General features: G+C 42.2%; 1 protein-coding gene across 5 annotated transcripts in view; it reads left to right on the top strand.

Moving 5' to 3' along the window:
- Positions 1-20745, top strand: part of LOC128444883 (transcription factor SOX-6) — a 103779-nt gene that overhangs the window by 63155 nt on the left and 19879 nt on the right. For 4 of the 5 annotated variants that reach the window (XM_053427562.1, XM_053427564.1, XM_053427560.1 and 1 more), the window contains 4 exons: positions 1371-1543; positions 3969-4037; positions 12154-12274; positions 13348-13430. In XM_053427562.1, the coding sequence (XP_053283537.1) occupies positions 1371-1543; positions 3969-4037; positions 12154-12274; positions 13348-13430 (446 nt within the window). The remainder of the gene's footprint in view (positions 1-1370; positions 1544-3968; positions 4038-12153; positions 12275-13347; positions 13431-20745) is intronic. The other variant, XM_053427561.1, reaches the window with a different exon arrangement.

Genomic DNA, 20745 nt, shown 5'->3' with positions numbered 1-20745 from the left:
TCGGGAGAGGTTTCCAAAGTGTTTGCTGTGACTTATATACAGACCTGACTAAACAATGGCTAAATTAGTTAATTTATAATCGATCAAAAATCGATTAATTGGATTAGCTGTTGCAGCCTAATTCAGATAATTTAAAGCTTTCAGTCAGAACTCTGCTCTCACATTCAAATAGCCCCTGTTTGTGCTTGCTGCAATGACAACAGCACAATTTTACTCGTCAACATTAAACCTAGCATTCTATTTTGCAGACGTTTCACATGTGCACAGAGGCGTGTTATCACAAGGAGAGGTGAAGTTGCAGCTCAGGAAATCGGTCCAAGCAACAAAATATCTGAGTGCAAGTTCAAAGTTTGAGCACACGCAGAGCAAATCTGAGAACAAGCGGGAGCTATTCGAGTGTGAGTCAAAGCATGAACATTAAATCAATAAGTCCTGCCCTCAAACTGAAAGACCACACTCTTGAAGAAATAAAGCCCATATATCTGGGAAAAAGCTGGTTGTATATTTTGAGGAAGAGTGAACTGTAGTGAACATAAAAATAAGAGTTTATAATTTAGCGGGCATTGAAATGAAAGGCAATTGTTGGTGTTGCCATCTCTGCCTGTCATGATAGTTTACCTGTGATGTAATCCAGTCATAGGACAGCGTCTAACGTGAGCCCGTCTACCTAAACCCTCCCAAGAATGTCTACGTCGTAAACCCGACAAAACCCTGAGACACCTACTTATTTTCAAAGGTTAAGCCAAACCGATTTTTATTGTTCTTGCGAGCAGACACTAAGTGATAAACACTGATGGCATGTAGAGACAAGGCAGAGGATAATAACTACTGAGATGTAACCACAGACCAGATTATTTATGGGAATTATGGGAATGAGGTCTTTTTATTTTGTGCTGGCCAAACATGTGTGCTAGTGTTGAAAGTAACTGTGGCGTGGGAATTTGGTTTGAATGAAACAGTTATGAAAGCTGATGAAGGAGAAAACCTGTTGAAGTCTTGAACCATCATGTTGGACCTCAACCAAATATTTTATTTCTTAATGTTGTTTTGTAATTGAAAAGGGTTAGGGTTAGCAAAGTGAATCAATAGTTGTTCTTCTAACAATCACTTTAACAGAGAAAGTGTGATTTTGTGGTTATTCTCTTTCTGTACTGAGTATTTTATACAGTGTTAAAGGGATAATTCACTGAAAAAGGAAAATTCACATATTATCTACTCACCACAATGCCGATGGAGGGGTGGGTGAAGTTTTTGAATTTGAATTGTGGTTGTCAACATCAAATATGCCATTTAAAAGGATAACAAGCTGACTTATCATGGCATGAACAACAACACTTAATCCTTCTACTTCCCTATAATCTCCTGTCCAGGTACGCCAGAGTCTCTTGAGGAGAAGGAGCACCAACTTTCCACCATGATTGGTCAGCTGATCAACCTGAGGGAGCAGCTCCTCGCTGCCCATGATGAGCAGAAAAAGATGGCGGCCTCGCAGCTGGAGAAGCAAAGGCAACAGATGGAGCTGGCCCGGCAGCAGCAGGAGCAGGTACAGGGAGGGCTGGAGGATGTGTGAGGGGCCCTGTGTGTTTGTGTCATTGGGTGGCGTTGGTAAATGTATTATCAAAAGTAATGAGAAAGAAGGGAAAAAAACCCCACAATAAATCATGATAAAGGCAAATAATCTCATTGTCGCCTGTGTCTTTTTCGGCCCATTAATATCTAAGGCTTTTAGTATAAATGCACTCTATACCTAAGTGTTATTTGAAAGCAGCCACCTAAAACCCCCCCTTCTTCTTCGTCAACCTCCTGAAACTTCTCTAATACTGACAGAGCCTTGGTCAGTGGATCAGCAGACACATCATCTTGGTCTAAATCTTCGCCATCGTTATTTTCTTCTTTATTTTTTTTTTCATCATTGTTTTTGTCAATGAAAAATAAAAAAGCTATAATCCACTTCAATATCGCTCACCTCGCGTAGATCATCAGCCATTGTCTGTAATGCTACTGTAAGAACATTTTCCATAATGTATTGTGTGTAAACTGTGTGATTGCCTGACATTTATCTGTTCGACTTTTGATCGAGTGTTGTTCCTTCATTTCTGTTTACAAAATGCCAACTTAACTGACAGTGATGATGGCCGAAAGTGCTGTCAAAGTAATAACAACCTTTTCCTTAAACTATGTTGATGCGGGTGTTGTTTGTGCGTGCGTGACTTCAAAAGTTACTGCCGCCGATTCATGTCTTCAGGTGTCAGACAGAGATAGGGAAAAAAATATCATGTGACAGAGAACGAGAGAGAGGGAGATATTTAGGTGAGCTGCTCTTTGTGTTCGTTTTTTGCCGACACGTTACTGTACGTCGGCATACGACAGGCTCTGTTTGGACAAGTTCACACCTCCCATCTCAACACATTCCACCTTTCAGGGCTTCACAAAGGACCTGGGAAGACGGAGAGGCTGAAAAGAAAGACAGATTCCAATATCAGCCAGTCATTTTGCTGTTGAGACTTGATAGGATAATGCCCTAAAGACAAACCCTAAGAAATCTGCCTTTAATGAAATATGACATGTGTGCAAATGGGGCGCCGCCTCCCATTCAGCAGCCTGTAATTACATTTCAGAATAAATATACTAAACGACTCCTCAAGAAAAGAAAAAGAGAGAGAGAGAGGCAGCTGCTTTACTTTTCTGACTTGCATTGGGCAGGATCAAATAAATGTCGCTCGGCCCCTTTAGGGATTTTAACTTCACATGAGTGACCGGTCCCCCGCTACCCGTCGCTGGATGCAGCTCAACCCTTTAACATTTGACTTCACATGTTTTTCATAAGACAATCTTCCATCAAAACAACAAAAGAAGAAAGAGCTTTGAGCCCCCTCCTCCCTGCTGATGAGTGCTGATGAGTGTCTGTGTATACCAGAGGCGAGCTGGATGTTGGTGGTTGGCCGTAAACATGTCAGTCTCACAGATTCATTGTCAGTTAAGGGATTTGTTCAGGAACTTTTTTCGCACCGCTTATTGCATTAATTAGCTGCACCCTCCGTCACACCAGCACTGTCTCCTAGGCTCTACACAACTGCACTGCAATAACAACTACAATATGTTTCGTAGGAAATATAGTCTCCGGCTAGATTATGATCAGAGGCAACATGTTTTTGGATGACCGAGGCAGTACATTAATTGCAGAGGCATCAAATATGTATTGAAGCGGTTGGTGGAGCTGACCAAGGCAAGCGACTGTTACACCAGAGGTCAATCTGCAGTTAGGATTAGGCAAATAAAGCACTGATGTAGAAAATAGGGAATTATTGTTGTTTTTCTTTGTAAACATACAGGTTGGGTCTGAAGTCACTTTGCCTTCATTACATCATACGACAATCTTTGCCTTAAACCAAGTGCGTTGGGAGTCTTAGGCTACAGTCTGTGATTTGATCAACTCGGATAATACTGGCTTCCACACGACTCCGGAGTCCAACAGAAAAGTTAGGAAAAGCTGCTGTGCCTGTTTTAGTTTGAAAAACTTCAAGGCGTTTTATTCTGCAAGCACTCTGCCACAATTCTGCAAATAATCGTTTCCGTCACTTGCATAATCATTAAGTGCGAGTGGTCTCATGATATACGTTTTCAGGCATGTTAGTGTGGACAGGGATTGGAACGGATACGGAGCCAAAATGCTTATGTGGTAAGGGATTGTTTTAGTTTGAAAGTTCATTCAAACAATACTGCATTAAATGGTCTGCAAAATATATGGCCTTCCAAAATATATATTTCTTAATTTGATCATGATGTTGGCTTCTCAGTCCCCGGTGGAGCATACCTGAAAAAGACTTAATGTCACAAGCTCATAGTTCTGCTAAACAAAGGTCTCAATGTGGTCTGGAATGTGTGGAAGCACCATTTACAATATTCATTCAGAGTTTTTCTGTTATCATATTAAATGCTATTTTCTCTCACTGTGTGTGTGTGTGCAGATTGCCAGACAACAGCAGCAGCTCCTGCAGCAGCAGCAGAAGATCAACATTCTCCAACAACAGATCCAGGTATTTGGCACACACACCTTCCTGCCCAACTACAAACACACACACACAGTTTGGTGTGATGCCGCATAGATTTGTATTAATTTCCCGGGGACCCTTATCTTAACCACTGACTTAAAAACCTGAGTTGTCCCTCTGGGGACACAGCTTGTCTCATCAATTGGGCAAGTTGTCCCCAATGACTAACACACACATTCTAAACCTAACCTTAAAAGCAAGACTTAACCCTCAAATAGCCCATTGAAAAACTGAGGACAGGTCAAAATGTCCTCACTTTCCAAAAATGTCCTCACCCTGTAAGGCCCATGCTAAGTGGTCCTCACAAAGATATAAGTGAAATTACACACACACACACACACATACATTCCTTACCTTTTTGGAGCTGAGTACTTTGCAGACTCTCCTCATTTCTTCCCCATCGTCCCCAATTTTGACCTCCGTCTGGATGATGATGTCTGTTTCCTCCTTTCTTCCAATATTATTGGGTCTCTTGTGTGATTGGAAAATGACTAACGACATAAGTGGTAGTAACCTGTTTATCTATTTTCTGCCTCTTATTGTAAGGTGGGACAGTTACACCACAGCAACCTTGCATTTATACAAAACATTTAGAATCACACACACAGACACACACATACACATGGCGGTGAACCAGTAAGTGATCTAAATCATTTACGGAAACGTTTACTTTTGCATTGATCATCCTGTGATCAATATTACAGCCTCCTCTGGGCTTCCTCCTTCTTTCTTTTTGTCTATTTATGACCATGTGTTTCCTCTCTTTTCTCTGCCTTGCCTCCCTCTCGCCGCGTCTGTGTCAATCAAATGCTTTATTTTTCCTGTACATGCACCTTCCCCTCTGAGCTCTGCCTTGTCTAGTGTTTTATTTACGATAAACAATTATGTCTGTTTGACAAGAAAAGGGAGGACTGGAACAATCTATTTCCTAATAGACAGACACATTCTGACAGAAGAAATATTGCCTGTATTTTTATTCACCTGCAATTCCCTAAATTCTCCACATTCTTCCCTTTTTTGAATCCCTACATCTGTTTCACTCAGCCACCTCATGCAGTGAGATGTGTGATCCGTGGCTCTGTGTATACATTAATACTCACTTAGAAATTACCACCAGCTGTGAGTCAAAGGCTAGCACATTTGTGCCGTGTACCTGATAGCCACGTGGGACGTTGACCAGCTTGTATTTCATTTGTATATTTTTTTAAGTGGTTGGATTGCTACTGAATTAAATCAATTTGTGTCACAATCTGAATCCACTTGCAGCTGTGCCTAGGTCGGTCTCATCCAGGACTCTGTTTATCTCCATTGATCCGAAGCCTTGGATCCCCCTTTGCTCCGGAGTTGCGATGCAGTTAACGACGGCTTGTCCCCCTCTCCCCTTCTCTACCTCTTTTTTTTAATTAAGAGGCCCCACCCTTGGATCTTAATAAAGCTTGCATTGGACTTCATTAGGCCTCTGAGCCCCAGGGGAGAGAGAGTCCATAAAAAACAGCTCCTATGCACGGATCCTCTTCCACGCTGTGAAGCATGGATACCGTGTCGTATTTGGTTTGGAGGATGAAGGGATATGCAGAAAATAGCTCCACGGACAGCTTGTTATCATGTAGGGCTTCAGAACCATGTGATATACATTCAGGTGAAAGCTGGAATTGCTAGGCATCTCATGTTTCACACTTATGTTCATGTTGGATTTAATCTAAAGCTGCCAGAACTGCTTAAATCTGGCACTCGGTTATGATACAGAAATGAATTAACAAAAGTGACGAAAAGAAGGAATTTGCTTTAATTGTAATGTTGCTGCGTATTGTAAACAAACATCACAGCTGCATGTGAGCAAACTTCACGTTATTTAAGTTGTTTTTATAACAATAGCACTTCTTGGCATACAAACGCATCAGCTTAGTAAGAAGCATATGGTCTATCTACTGTACAGAGGTTTAGAATTATTATGGCTAAGCTCCAGGGCTTAGTCACTGGGGTACAGGCTGTTTACGCTGTGTCGGATGTGTGTTGGCCTTAAACACACAGGCAGCGCTGCACCAGTCTGTTTCCACTTATCAAATCCAGACCTGAGCTCCTCTTAGGCCATTACTCTGAGGAGCTGACCAAATGCTACTGTTTCAGCTGAAAAGAATGGGCTTCAGTGTGGTAAAACCACTTTTTAGAAGTGCCAGTTGTTGTTCACATCTCCATTTGAAACACTAAATGTTGTCCAGATGGAAAAAATATGAAAACAAGAAAAAGGTCTTTGCTGCAACTCCCAGTGTGTGCAGTATAAATTTGGAAACTTTTATAGCTCAGCGTTAATATGTGAGTATTATCTGTTTCTGATTTATGAATGGAGACAATAAAAACCCAGTGGGACGCTGTTTTTAGCACATTTCTCTGTTTCTACCTCTCGCCACATTCTCTCTTTCTTTTCTGTCCATGGATGGTGTCAGTGTGTTTGTCAGCGAGTGCAGCGTTGTCGGGGGGGAACAGAGTTCAAAGTGACCCAGGTTTCCTGTCATGTGGTTTTAAATGGTGTGGAGAGCCAGCGGGGGATGTCCATGGGTTAAAGAAACGCTTCCGAAGGCCCCATTCTGATAGATATCGTTACACACAAAGACACACACACACAGCCACAGCCACACAAACACACACCCACGCAGAAACACATGCACCAGAAAGAAATAAGAAGAAACATAAGATGCTCCTATACATCAAATGTGCATACATGCAAGCATGCTCACAAATAAGTAATATCATAGGCATTTGACATTGACAAAGTAGAGACAGTTTAAATGAGTGCATAAAAATATGGACAGCTCGTGGACATTCCCGGACACACACATGCATGTACACATAAAAAACGCATTTGCACACGTGCACAAACACACATGCAAACACACACACACTGGTGGTGGGTCCTTTGTGCGCTGTAGGCTGAGCAGCCCAGCCCAGCCTGGTGGCTGACAGGCATGTGTCTTTGTTAAGTCAGCTCCTATAATGGCTCTCATATGTGGCCCATTTCCTTCGGGGCCACAAAGGCGCAGGCCCTAACCGCACCGCCCGGGCCCTAGCTAACGGGCTAATTAATGACTGCAAAGCCGCACTCCTCCTCCTCCTCCTCCCTCTCTCTGTTCTTCATTTATAACTCCTCTGTCTCCTCCTTTGCTGGCTTTCCTCTTTTTCTCTTTTGAGTTCTTGCCCCAGTGTTGTTTTCTTATTATTTTCTATTTTAGTATCAAATCCTACTGTATTACTTTCGTATGTGGCTGATGCAGTTTTCTGCCCCCTGTTGACTCTTTTAGCTGTTGACGTTGTGACTAGTTCAGGTATATATAGGTTTTGACCAGAAGTCTTAATCTGATCTTTTGACAGAGACCTGGAAGTGTGTTAGAGTTAAATGAGATGCATATTATGGTAGATTCAGAATCCCACAAGTCTAGTAGGTAAACTTCTTTCATGTCCTCATGGCTGATGCGAAGACTCATGATTTTCTCTTGTCAATAAAATGCTGATGTTAGCTGAGGTGAATGGTCGGGGTTGCTGAACCTTTGTTTAAGCAAATAGACACAAACACAACCATCCACTCACATACACATGCATACACAGACACACACTCACAAACATGCAGAAGAACTAATGGAGCATGCAATTTGTCATTAGATAGACAGGCAGCTCCTATGTCAGCGAATCCAGCTTCAGACACAATGACTCGGAAAGCCATGGACGGCCCATAACGTCGATTGGACTCACCAGCTATGGCGAATGGCGAACTCTTGACTTTAAAATGACTCTCATTCCAGTGTATTAACCTGTGTGTTAGTCTGTGGGAAATGAAATGCTATAAGCATAGTGAAATTCTGTGTGCTTCAATTAAAAGCACTCTAATGTCTTTGTGTTCACATGGGAGGAGCAAGATGGAGACAAAGTAAGAAGTGTAATTATTTGAAGTTATATTGTCATTGTTAAAGCTGCATTAAGCAAATTCTGGCCACTAGATGAGAGAGAAACAGCAAACAAATAAAAAAAAACGTCAGCCTTAATGCCATTCAAAAAGTCATCAAAAGGTTCAGAGTGCACCTGGAACAAGCCAAAGCCATTCCAGATTCAAATGGGCAGATTGCTTTTGTGCTAAAGTTTAGGTCCTTTTCTAATTTTCCTCACGTGCATAACCCTGCAAATGTCAAAGGAAACAACATGCAGGCTCCCGGCCGCACTCCTACTGTGACGCACCTCCTCAAATCTTGGAGACCACATCAGGGTCTATGGGGACATAGCTGTTAATCCAACTGGCGTAACCGGTGATCATTCAAAGCTATTGTCCCTTTCACTTTATACTGAGTTATGAGACCAAACATTGAAAGGATCATTGGCTTATTACATATTGTGGACTTTTTCTAGAGGTGTGTACTTGAAATAGTTTTACATCAGTCAGGTTAATGTGATTTAACACAGCACAGAGACACATAGATGTGGAAGAAATATTCAAAAATGTCAGTAGGCAGGTAAGGTCAGTTGAAGAACCAGGTCGTCAACATTGTGACATTTGTCGTGTCACTGTGCAAAGAGTAATCACATTTCGGTGAATCTGATGATTCCTTCTTCAGTTGGCTCCAGAGTGAAACAAATCCTTATTTACCTGTGAGCTGGCAGTTTGTAACCTCAAGAGAAGGTCCACACATCCACATGTGTGCACTTACCTGCCAACTGCACAACCAGACATTTCTTTCTCTCTCAAACACATCGACATACAGACACACAACACACACACTCGTTGGCCCATGACCCCGCTGCCCATACACAAGAGGACCATTAATTCTGACTCTGTGTCTGCGTGTGTACACATGTTCCTTGTGCCTAGGTGTGTACATCGCTGTGTCTGGTGGGCAGTTGGAGGAAGGGGGACTTGTGTTTTCTTAGGGGCTGTGCAGTGCGGGGGCCCCCACAGCACCACCTTCACCAGTCCATTCATCCACCATCCCCCCTCCCGTCGGTAAAAGGAGATCTTTGTGTGTTTGTGCTAGTGAAGCAGCCCCAGTCAGTCCCAGTGTTCCCAGAGGAATACAATGAATGGGAGCATTTTGTCCCACTCTATAACACCCTCCCCCCCACACCCCACTTCTCTCTTCTTCTTTTTTTTTTGTCATTCGGACACACAGACTCGTTTTTCTTCTCTCTTCATTCTCTTTTCTGCATGTCACAAGATGTCGGGATACTTGTGTGTGCGTGCGTGTGTGTGTGGGGGAATACCCCGAAAGTACCCTGAAATTCCAGTTTGTGTGTGTGTGTGTGTGTGTGTGTGTGTGTGTGTTTGTGTGAGGGAGAGAGAGAGATGACGGCCTCCAGGGCTATCTGGCTTTTTGGGAGTATGACTTAAACAATGTTGTCTGAATAGCTGGTCAGGTGATGAACCCGTGTAGCTGCAATGTTACCAAGGAAATAAACTGTGGACAAAACAGATGTTTGAAACATTGTGGCAGACGCACACACACACACACACACACACGCACACACACACAAACACACACACGCACGCACACACACACACACACACACACACACACACACACACACACACACACACACACGCACACACACTCACACACACACATACACACACACACAATCTCATATTGACTTTGACCCTAAAACCAAGTCATAAGCCTAAAACAGCTCTTTGATGGAATGAAGACCAATCCAAGCATCTTGCCTTTTACAGTCAGAAACTCTGATAGACGTACAGGACAAGAATACAGATACACATATTGCTCTTTTCTTTTTAGGAAAACTTTTAGTTTCAAAATCAAATTATTTGATTCAAAAAATAAAACCTGCAAAGTAAAAATTGGATTTACTCTCACTGGACAGAACATGAAGACAAATAAAGGAGTTTGTAGTTGCATGATTTATGTTAAGAAAGTTGTGGCATTGCATGTGCATCTGCAAATCATTTAAAGTCTCAACATGCACAATATATTTGGCTTTTGGAAATAAAGGTACAAAGGGTGCTCTATAAATTAAATATATTTAAGGAGGAATTTCAAATTTGCAATAAAAATATTGTAAATAGGATGCATAGCCTTTCAATTGATACGACTTATCAATACATTTTTACTAAAGATCTTATAAATATAAAAAAAATGACATATTACCATATTCAGTGTAAACTTAAATTCAATCACAAAAGAAAATCATGAAATTTGAGAAGGCTTTTTGTAATGTTTATCAAAACTGCTGCTAATTAATTTTCTGTTGTTCTTATTGATAGGCTAATTATTTTAGTAAACACACACAAGTCAAGGACGGCCCTGTTCATCTCTCTCTTGTTCTATTTAGTTATGCCCTTTGAACCTCTTCTACAAATCCTTTGACACTGCCTCTCTCTCTCTCTCTCTCAAACACAGACAGACAAACACACACACACACACACACACACACACACACACACACACACCATAAACATCCCATGAGGCCGGTCATCTTATTTAACTAACTCAGCAACGTAACCCATGCAGTACAAATGCAGAGGAATACTGTAACCACACAACAACATGCTGATCGCGTAAATTTGGCCACTAATGATGAACTGTCCCAGGAGGACAGTGGGAGGGGGGGCGTGTGGTTAATGAATTGGTAGTAAAGGAGATGAATGGAGGTGGGCAGCATTGAGCGGAAGAAGGAAAAAGAAAAAGACGGAAGGAGGTGTCGCTGATAGTTCATCTCAAAGAGGGACCCGAGGTAGAAAAGATGAAATCCAAGATAGAGAGTAGGAATAAAGGATTGAAAGAGAAGAGGGGGAATTAGACATGAATGAAAAGAGAAAGGAGAGTCAAATTTGACTAGAGGACACAAGAGGAATAATTGAGAACATTCTAAAGTGAAGTAAAAAATTTAAATTAATAAAATGAAATGGAAAGATCACTAGATGAGAAAGGAGAAAACAGGAGGCTTATAAAAACATGAATATATTTCAGTGTGAGGGAAAGTGATAGACAGCTGTAGTTGAACCCATTTGTGATGCATTTTTCGACATAACTGATTTGAAATGTGAAGGTTTGGTCAGCTGACGGTGTGACCTTTCTTCAGCACAAAAGCACCTCATTTGAACAAATTGTAATTTTTAATTCCTTCAACATTCTTGAAAATCGGAGATATCTGCCAAACCAACAGGAATTTAACAAGTCAGAGGGAGAGAAAAAACAAGAGAGATAGAGACAGAGCATAGGACAAGAAGGGGAGACGTGAGAGACAAACAATTTTACAGCACGGAAAAAAACTAAAAAGAGAAGAGGATGAGATAAAGGGAGGGATGGAAGGGAAGAGAGTGAGGCAGGCCGGCGGTTAAGACAGGCAGCGTTAACAGACTCCCGCAGGCTCATCTTTGATATGTTCTCTTCAGCTGGAGCCCACAGCGCCTTAACTCAGTCGAACCCACAGTTTTTATGAGTGTTTCAAGCCGACATGAAAGGCAGCTGTTAGCCTCTGTGTTGTTTTAAAGGCTTTTTGCTTCACATTTCTTCACTTGTCTCTCAAGAATCCATGTCTTCATTTGTTGTTTGACTTTGTCTCTTCATCTCCGCTGATTATTTCAATCTTAGACTCATCTGTGTGTGTATGTATGTGTGTGTGTGTGTGTATTCTTTAGTATTTTTCTCTGTTTCTTTCTTCATACTCTCTCACTTATTTCCGTAAATCCATATTTCTTACATTCTCTCTTTTCTTTGTTTCATTCTTTCATTCTCACTTTACTTCCTCTGTATACTTTCTATTCATTACCAAATTTTCAATGAGCATTTTCATTTTTTTCTTCTCTTTTCTTTTTCTATCTCCTTTCAACTTTTTTGACTTCCGTTAAAGTCTGTTGTTCTCTTTTTTTCTGTTATCTCTTCAACAATGGTCCTTAATTTCATCCCCCCCAGCCTTGCTTTTTTTCACATGTACTTAAGGGGATCCATTTTTTTTTTTTTTCATCTTTGCTCGGTTAATATTGTTTTTATGTTTTTTGACTGTGTGTATTTTACAAGGGACTGATTGTTCATTTACATTTTACTATTTTTAATCAAATGCTATAGATTAAGACTGCAAACTTGCCACCCCCCCTCTCTCTCAGGTCCAGGGTCACATGCCTCCGCTGATGATCCCAGTGTTTCCTCATGACCAGCGGTCCTTGGCTGCTGCCGCTGCTGCACAGCAAGGCTTCCTCTTCCCACAGGGCATGTCCTACAAGCCAGGTACACACACACACACACACATACACACACACAAACACACTCTCTTACTATGTCTTCCCCTTGGACACACACACATGCACAAAAACACTGGAATCCCAGTCTATGTTAATGAGGTGTGTCAGGTGAGGAATGTTCTGGAAATGAGCGGAGAGATTTATAAGCTCTGCTTGTTCAAGTCAGCAACAATACATTGGACACAGCTCGGGCTGGAATGTCTATTTTATGGCGTGATGAAAACATGTCTGTTGCACAACACATCTGCAACATGGAATGTCACACTTTCTCACAGACCCTCACACTCTCTCCAGCATGGTCTCCTGCTACACCTCCCTAACAATGCACACATAAGTGCGATGCACACAGTCCAATCGTACACTTTCCCAGAACCACAAACAAAACACAAAGAAAAGCATGAATGTTGCAGGTTTCAGAAATCCACAAGGATCTTCTGCCGCCACCTGCTTTCCTCCTCTCTCATCGGCCCTCACACATTCCTGTCTTCCATGCATTCCTCCAGGTGCACGCCTGCTATTGCACAGCACTGACCCTCCATACTTCATACAGAATAATCCATGTTTATTCCTGCTGCGTGAGCATACACTCCCACGGGGGTGCAAGGAAAAACGAAGGAGAGGATTAAAGCCATTATTGTGCACGCTCCTTGGTCTGACTTTAGCCTGTTTTCAACAAAGGCTCGGACATGGAAAGCCTTTTAGGGACAAACAGTAGGGGTGATACACAGTGCTGGTCTATGAATATATGAGTGCATCCCTATGAGGGAGCTCTGCATTTGAACTCCGCTCGTCCTGGCCTCAAGTACCCACATGGATGGACAATGAGCGTTACTAAACTTCGAAAAATAAAACGCTCGTGACCCTCAGTGTTTCATTTGACATGAATAAAAACATGAGAGGAAGGAGGAAGGAAACAAAGAACGAGTAAGACAGAGAGAGGGAGACAGACAGACAGCAGACAGACAGACAGGCGCTGGTCGAAACTAAGAAGCAGGTTAGCTCTTGTGCAGTAATCTGCCGCCACCTCTCTTAACAGTATGTGTTGTTGTCGTTGCTCAGCAGGTGATAATTACCCCATGCAGTTCATTCCATCGACAATGGCAGCTGCAGCGGCATCTGGACTGAGCCCGTTACAACTACAGGTAAGATTGAAACAGCTGGTCTCATGGAAGTTTACCGAAATCACCAAAGTGGCTGAAAAACACAAACTTGTCTCAGCCTCGATAGATAGAGGAATCATGTAAGTGTGGTGAACGGACTCTCTAAATGTAATTGGATACATTGAAGTGGTATAAAGTAAGGGCTAGAAGTCCATGTCATGTGTCTGTTAGTGTTGGATATATGCATCAATTTGACTTTGACTCACCTCTCATCTTGTTTAAGTTTATACTATTATTTATTCTCACATTTAGACACGACCAAAACCGCAACTAGCCTTTTTTCGTCAAAGACAAAACTCCCAACCGAGGCCTAATGTTTTTTTCCTCTACTTTCTGCTGTTGTGCTGTGGCTGCACTGTCTCAGAGTAAAGGTCAGCATAGCAAACTAAAGAAGTGCCTCTTCAATATCTACCATGAGGACTCGAGTGAGGGTTTCACAACCAAACAAACAGCTGCAACAGAAATGGAGTTTCAGAACAGCAGTGAGAACAAAGACAAAGCTTTGAGGGTGAAGGTTTGTACACTGACAGAGTACATATGCCTCTAATCCTGAGGGTGTAGCCAGCGCGCAAGAGCCCAAGACAATTGTGCAGAAGTGGGAAGATAAATAGAAAGGACAGTCGAGATAAGGACTGAGTTCGAGTGGGAAAAAACCTGCAACATTTTCATTAAATGAAACTACCTCCAAGAACAAGTTTATGTCAACCTGGTGCATGAAACCTTTTAATGTTTTGCCCGTGAGGTCAACACCATCATCAGATTTTATTAGTAGAGCCCATATTCACAAATCCAAATTTGTCTCATAGGGCTTAACAAGGTACCAACAACTAACCAAAAACCTATAAACGGATTGGGGGGGGGGACGTTTATAGAAACGTCATCTCCAAGGGCCGACACAAGTGAAATACATGTCGCGTGAAACTGAGAACCCCAAGCAAAAATAACAGTGTTTACAACATTGATTAGTATTTGTACATAAGAAAACGTCTGATAGAGATGAAGGGAGCAGTAATGACACATGAGTGGAGGAGTTATTGTCAGTGATGGTAGAGTATGTGAGTAGTTGTAGATCTGGAGCAGTGGCTGTTCTGAGGCATGTCTGGTGGATGTTACCTGGCAAAAAAAAAAAAAACTCAGTTTTAATTAAAAGTATTATTCACAAAAGTGATGGACATCTTGACACACTTGGCACAATTAAATAAGCTAGCGTCACAGGGATAACTCCAACGAGGAGGAGGTATATGTTTGATTGACAGGTGACCTCTTGAAGGTGCAGCTACTCAGTGGCAATGAGCAAAACAACACAAACCCTACTTTGTCTGTTGTCATTTTTAAGTTCCTCACTTTTGTGATTCTTTGGGCCTCAGTTGAGAAAGCAGTGAAAAACGTACCTGTGCAGACTCGTATTCTAATAGTTTTTAATTCATTTGAATAATTTATAAAATGTTTTTTTATTTAATCGTTTTTAATATTGCTCTTGTATTGTTTTGTTGTAGTTCATTTTTTTTTACCTATTTAGTTTTATTGTATTGCTCAGTGTTTTCATCTTTTCTAAGATTTGCTAGTTGTGCACTTTTTTATTAATATTTTGTTTTGCGAAGCACCTTGAAACTCTGGTTTTGAAAGACGCTATTGAAATTAAGTTTTATTATCATCATTTTTAATATCTTAACCAAGAAATATTGTCAGCTGCAGCATGTCGCAGTAAGGTTTCGTAAATTCCTCATAACACCTCTGTTAAATGGATGGCAAATACATATGGAAGCTGGAGGAGCCCCAGCATGCATTAACAAGCTCAGATCACAGGCTTTCTTCTTAATGAAATTTAATGGAGTTAACTTTTCCCAATAAAACAGCGTGACACGTCGGTTAAAGATGAAGCCGCACAGGCCAACGCTAACATGCTAGCCCCCTTATCTGCTGCCAGTCAGCTGTGTTAAACAAAAGCTCTCGTGATGATTCACAGAGGAATTCCGCCCCACCAGCACAACACCTGGCCCCGGCAATTCATCAAATGGTTTATTGCGGCTTGACACCTGTGGTTTGAGAATATCACTTATCCATAATGGATATCATTGAGCATATTTGCAAAGAAAAAGGAGCAAAACCAAATAGAAGAAAAGAAAAATGAAATCTTCGCTCGGTGGAGGCGGTTCGGAATTTCACAACAGGAGCCCGCCACACCTCCCGCTGCACCTACTATTAGAGGAAAGAACAAAAGCCCTCAAAAGCTTTTTCACTCGCAAACAATGTTGCCTCATCATGTCAGCCGTTACCATAGCATGGCTTTTGGATGTTATGAGAATCCTTATCTCACTTTATTCACTTCGTATTGTGGTTTTCGCTTATTGATGCCCTCATTAGCCGCTATTGACTTAGCAAGGCGCCGTGCTGCGCTCAGGGGATCGGAGGCTCGGCGCTGCCTATCTCCACTCCAGGCTTTGAAATTATCAAAAGAGCCGTACGGTGAGTGAGAGGTGAGAGGAGTGAATAATGTCGGAGAGGCAAAGTCATTCACATCTAAACACTGCCTGAGACGTGGGAATAATGAGAGGCAGAGAGAAACCTGAATGAAAGAGGAAGCTCCTCATCGCGGCGTCGGCTGGAACGGAGGAAGACAGAGAGTGTGGGGAAGTGTTTAGGAGAGAAGAAAGGACGATCATCTGAGGAATCTTTGTCAGACGCAATCATGATGGGATTTATGTGCTTGTGTTGTACAGGCATCTTATACGGTGTAGTTGGGCTTGTAGTATTCCAAGAAACTGAATTTAAAATTGCACAGACACAGCTAAAACACCAACATAGTGTTCTGATATCCAGTCCAACAGCTTGGAGTGAATCTACATGTCACCCTAACCACTCTCTTACTAACTGCATCTCTTTGCAAGCTTCTTGTTAGCATATGGACGAACCTGACAGATACAGGTTATCATGCAGTAAATGTACAGTCTGTATAATGTGATCGATCAATGACAGCTAAGTCGAGTGTGCCTCTTAATCTCCTCAACTCTGAACTAATGATGAATTGATAAAACCAATATAACAAATCTGAGAAGCATGCATTTCTTGTTCTACACTCTGCACTATATTAAAGCCCTTTGGCCTTCATGTAGCCAATGCGGTTACGCTGTAGTGCCACAGTGGACTTTCTCTCTCTTTCTCATTCCTGGCTCTGCTTTCTCCATGGGCTCTGCCTTTGGGAGGCGAGGGACAATTGATAGCATTGAAAACCTGTTTTTTCGCAATGATTGTGAGTGGATATATATATAAATATATATATATTACCAGGAGCCTCACTAACATACTTATACTAACTTCCTGTATCTTTACTCATCACTTCTTTTTCTTGCATGAACTCTGTCTCTGGCCTTTGCCTTTGACTGTGACCCTTTGAACCTGTGCTGTCTGTTGCTTGTTTCGTTGGAGATGTGTGACAGCCAAAGGCACCGGTGAACTCGTTGAATACCTACACAACACAATATGGAAAGTGCATTATAGGGGGAGTTTAACATGAAGAAGGTGTTTGTGATCAATTGACTGTGTTTTTTTCTGTCATGTAGCAAATGACTAAGTCTCTTGGTGAGTCAATTAGGATTGAAACACGGCACTGTAGAGTCCTCTGTAATGTCTTAGAAAAGCAGTCCAGTGCACAGACTGAGATCCTGTCTGTTTTAAAGTGACTTTTACTTATTAGTCTCGGTAATGCACTTCACTTCACAATGGCCTTAACTGCAGCGTGTGATAGACTGCGCGTCTATAAAAAAGCATTGTAAATTCACAATTACACCGTGTTAGTTCTACATTAGCAGTCTCCTCTGCTACACACTGTTGTTAAGTACACTCCAGCTGATATTGAACTTTTTATAGCCAGACCTCTGCTCAGTACAGGGTGGACAGATGTTGTGTCCAGACTGCTCCAGATGTTTTAAAGCCAAACCCTGTAGGACTCTGTTCGACAGCTGGCTGGCACTTCTGGTCAACGCAGGCAGAAACTGGCATATAGAGAGAGCGCATATTCTCAAGCAGTGAAAATAAGGCTGCCTGGATCTTCGCAGAAGGGTCGGGATTAGTAAATGCGAGAATTGATCTTTTGTTTTATTTTCATGCCCTAAATTCATTGAAGAAAAGAAATCTTATAGAAAAAAATGACAGAGATATTTGGCAAAAGCTGCCCCACTGTGGAGGACCCGTCGTGACCCGACCTTTACGATTTTGAACAAATGTCGTGCTATCGGCGTGGGAACTTGATCAGGCCAATTGTTTCCAGAGCCTCGGTGTAGACCCTTTCACAAACAGTGGATTCCTGCTGAAGAAAGGCCCCCTTTGTGCGTGGCTAATGCGAGGGAAATACAGTTGCTTAGCAGACATTCTTGTTGAAATCATAAGACATCGTTCGCTGTCTGTTACTATGTTCAGCCTATTTCTTTTTCTGTGTCCAAGGCCCAGAGACAAAGGTGAGCAGCAAATCTTTGCGCCCCAGAGACGGTGTTTCTGCCCTCACCGTCAGGACGTCTTTATCCTTCACAAGAAAGAGGACATTTATTTGACCGCAATCAGATTTTTTTTTATTGAAAAAAAATAAGGATTTGCTCGTCAGAAAATTGTAATTGAAATGACTTTTATGCAGCCTGGCTCTCGGTGTGTCTTTTTCACAGTTTTGGACCCAGCCGCCCCTCCCTGAGCAACATTTGCTCTCCATCCTCCTCCTGTGCTCAGGAGCAGTCGATCTCTTTCACCCACTTCCTCGTCCTCCTCCCCCTTTAAACCTGCTGAAAAAGACAAACCCTCATTTGTTTTGTGCCTGAGATCGATGGCAGCTCAACACTAATAGAGGCCAGCTGAAGGGATTCTCTGCACTCAGTCTTAATGGGACAGGCACAGAGGAGGTGCTGCCCACACCCCTACCACAACAACGTCACCTTCTCTTTGCTTTCTTAAAGATTACGCTAAAGTGGGCCAAGGCTATTTAACAGAAAACTGCTGGCAATGAGGAGGATCAAAAATGATGGACTAATCATTTGGATTTTAGTCAAATTAGCACTAACATCCAGAGGCCAGTCAGATAATCCAGACAGCTGAGGCCCAGTTCAAGACCCTCTTTGTCAATTTGTAATTTAGGAAATTGCGGCATTGTCTTCCCTTGGGGTTTGACTGAATGGCGAGAGCTGTAGTTGTGATTGTTAACGCTGCACATTGGCCCTCCGAGTCACCAATCAATCTCCGGGTGTCTTCAAGAAACAGATAAAAAAAAATAGACAAGAGCTCTTATTCTCAACCTTTTGTTGGTTCAACAGTTCCTTTTTCCTATATGGAATCGCTGGCAGAATCGCTGGTCACAGCACAATAGCTGTGTGTGTGTGTGTGTGTGTGTGTGTGTGTGTGTGTGTGTGTGTGTTTGTGTGTGTGTGTGCGGGTTTGAGATCCTAACCGTGTGTTTTACCTCAAAGACGTGTTTGCCCCAGCTCCTGCTCCCCTTAGAGCCGTAAGAATATCAGGCATCACCAGAAGTAACTCTGCGGTCGGCTTGATTGACGCGAGAGGCCTCACCACCAGCCATTCAAGGCACATTCTTACAGGGATCTCATATCGCCAGGGGTTGGCCCGAGCGCTCCTCCTGCCTTCCAAGGAAAATAAGCGGCGTGACATCAGGGCTTTGTTTCAACGGCGAGGCCCCTTCTGTTTGTGTTTAATATCGCTCGGAGAGAAGTGGAAAGAGGGCCAGCCAACTTCTCCGGCCCCGACCGCTGAGCCTGGTGCTTCGGCGGTGAAGCGACGGTGGTCTTCAGTGTCTGCAGCACAGCACTCGCCATCCCTCGCTTTCTTTTTTTCTCCGTTGCACTCTCTTTGCTGTTGGATCTCCAGTCCCAGGAGGCCTTGCAGTTTTGACTACAGGGAAATCAGATCTCACAACACTGGGGGCCTTTTAGGCGGAGGGGCCAGAGAGAGTAAAAACAGAGACAGAAAGAACCAGAGATGGAAACGGAGATGGGGTAGAAGATGTGAAGAATGATTTTGGAACAGAACTGAGGCACGGGAGAAAGAGGAAGAGAGTTAGGGGGAGATCAAAAGAGGAGAGGACAAAAGAAAGACAGAAATGTGGAAGGAGGGAGAGAGTATAGATGAGGTGAGAGGAATGAAAAATCCTCGGAAAGTAGGAAAGCAGAAAAGAGGAGGGAGTCTGAAGCGAAGGCCAGCCACGTCTGGGTGGTTTTCCTGAGGACAGGCTCTTTGATTCTCCAGTACTCACACTCCAATGCATTTAGACAGGGGTTGACAGTGGTTTCAGGCAGCGGTTTGTCTGGCCAGCTAGCTTTGATTTAGAAGACCCTGGACTGTGGGCCGAGTATTTGACTCTTTGATTTTGTTAAGTACCTTGGATGGAAAATCGGTAGGCCTACAATTTTTTTGCTACATTTAATGTTCTCGTCTCATTCCTGAAGACTGTTGGCTTATACTTTCCATGTCATTTAATTTAGGTCTTTTATTATTTTTATGTGTTTCAACTGACCCACGTGCCCAAGACATAATTGTAATTTGACTATTACTTAAAATGGTTGCACAAATTGTTTTTTGTTTTGAATAAAGGAAAAACTCCAATGTCTAACTTGTTAATAGGACAAATCATTTGTGTCAAGATTATTCTTTTAAGTATTGTTTTCAGTCTAAATTTGATTTGAGTTGGATTTGACCATTTAAAATTACTGCTTGGCTCAAAAGCCAAACTTTAAAAAATTGCCAGGATAACAATAAAGATCAGTGTAGCTGTTTTTCTTTATGGCTCACATATTTATTTGAAAAATCAAACAAACAAGTTGTTAATTGTAAGCTATACTCAGCCAGGTATTGTTTGTAATTCTTCTTTCAATCACTCATTGTTCACACATATTTGTGCAGACATGAGTCATAGATTTTGTCAATAGGGAGCATTGAACTTAAATAAGATACAAGTAAGTATTCAGGAGCTTCTTTAGCTATTATCTGGATTTATTTCTTAGATGTAAATGGATGTACGAGCTGCTCCCAGCATCTGTTGAAAGAATAACAGTCAGAGATGGATTGTAGATCATTGAAAATGAAAATGTTTTGCTGGAATGCCACTCTGTTAAATACTCGCCCCCTCAAACAAATCTTCCATTTTTGTGGGACAATCCTGTCAAATTCAGATCGAGTTGTGTGTGTGTGTGTGTGTGCGCACGCACATCTGTTTCCATAGGAGTTCTCTGTATGTTTGGCTCAGACACACACCCATAGAAGAAGAGAGGAGAGAGAATGAAAGAGGAAAGCCACTGACTAGCTG

Source organism: Pleuronectes platessa, chromosome 7 (genome assembly GCF_947347685.1).
Source record: "Pleuronectes platessa chromosome 7, fPlePla1.1, whole genome shotgun sequence".
Taxonomy (NCBI): domain Eukaryota; kingdom Metazoa; phylum Chordata; class Actinopteri; order Pleuronectiformes; family Pleuronectidae; genus Pleuronectes; species Pleuronectes platessa.
This window is presented reverse-complemented; position numbering and strand designations above follow the sequence as displayed.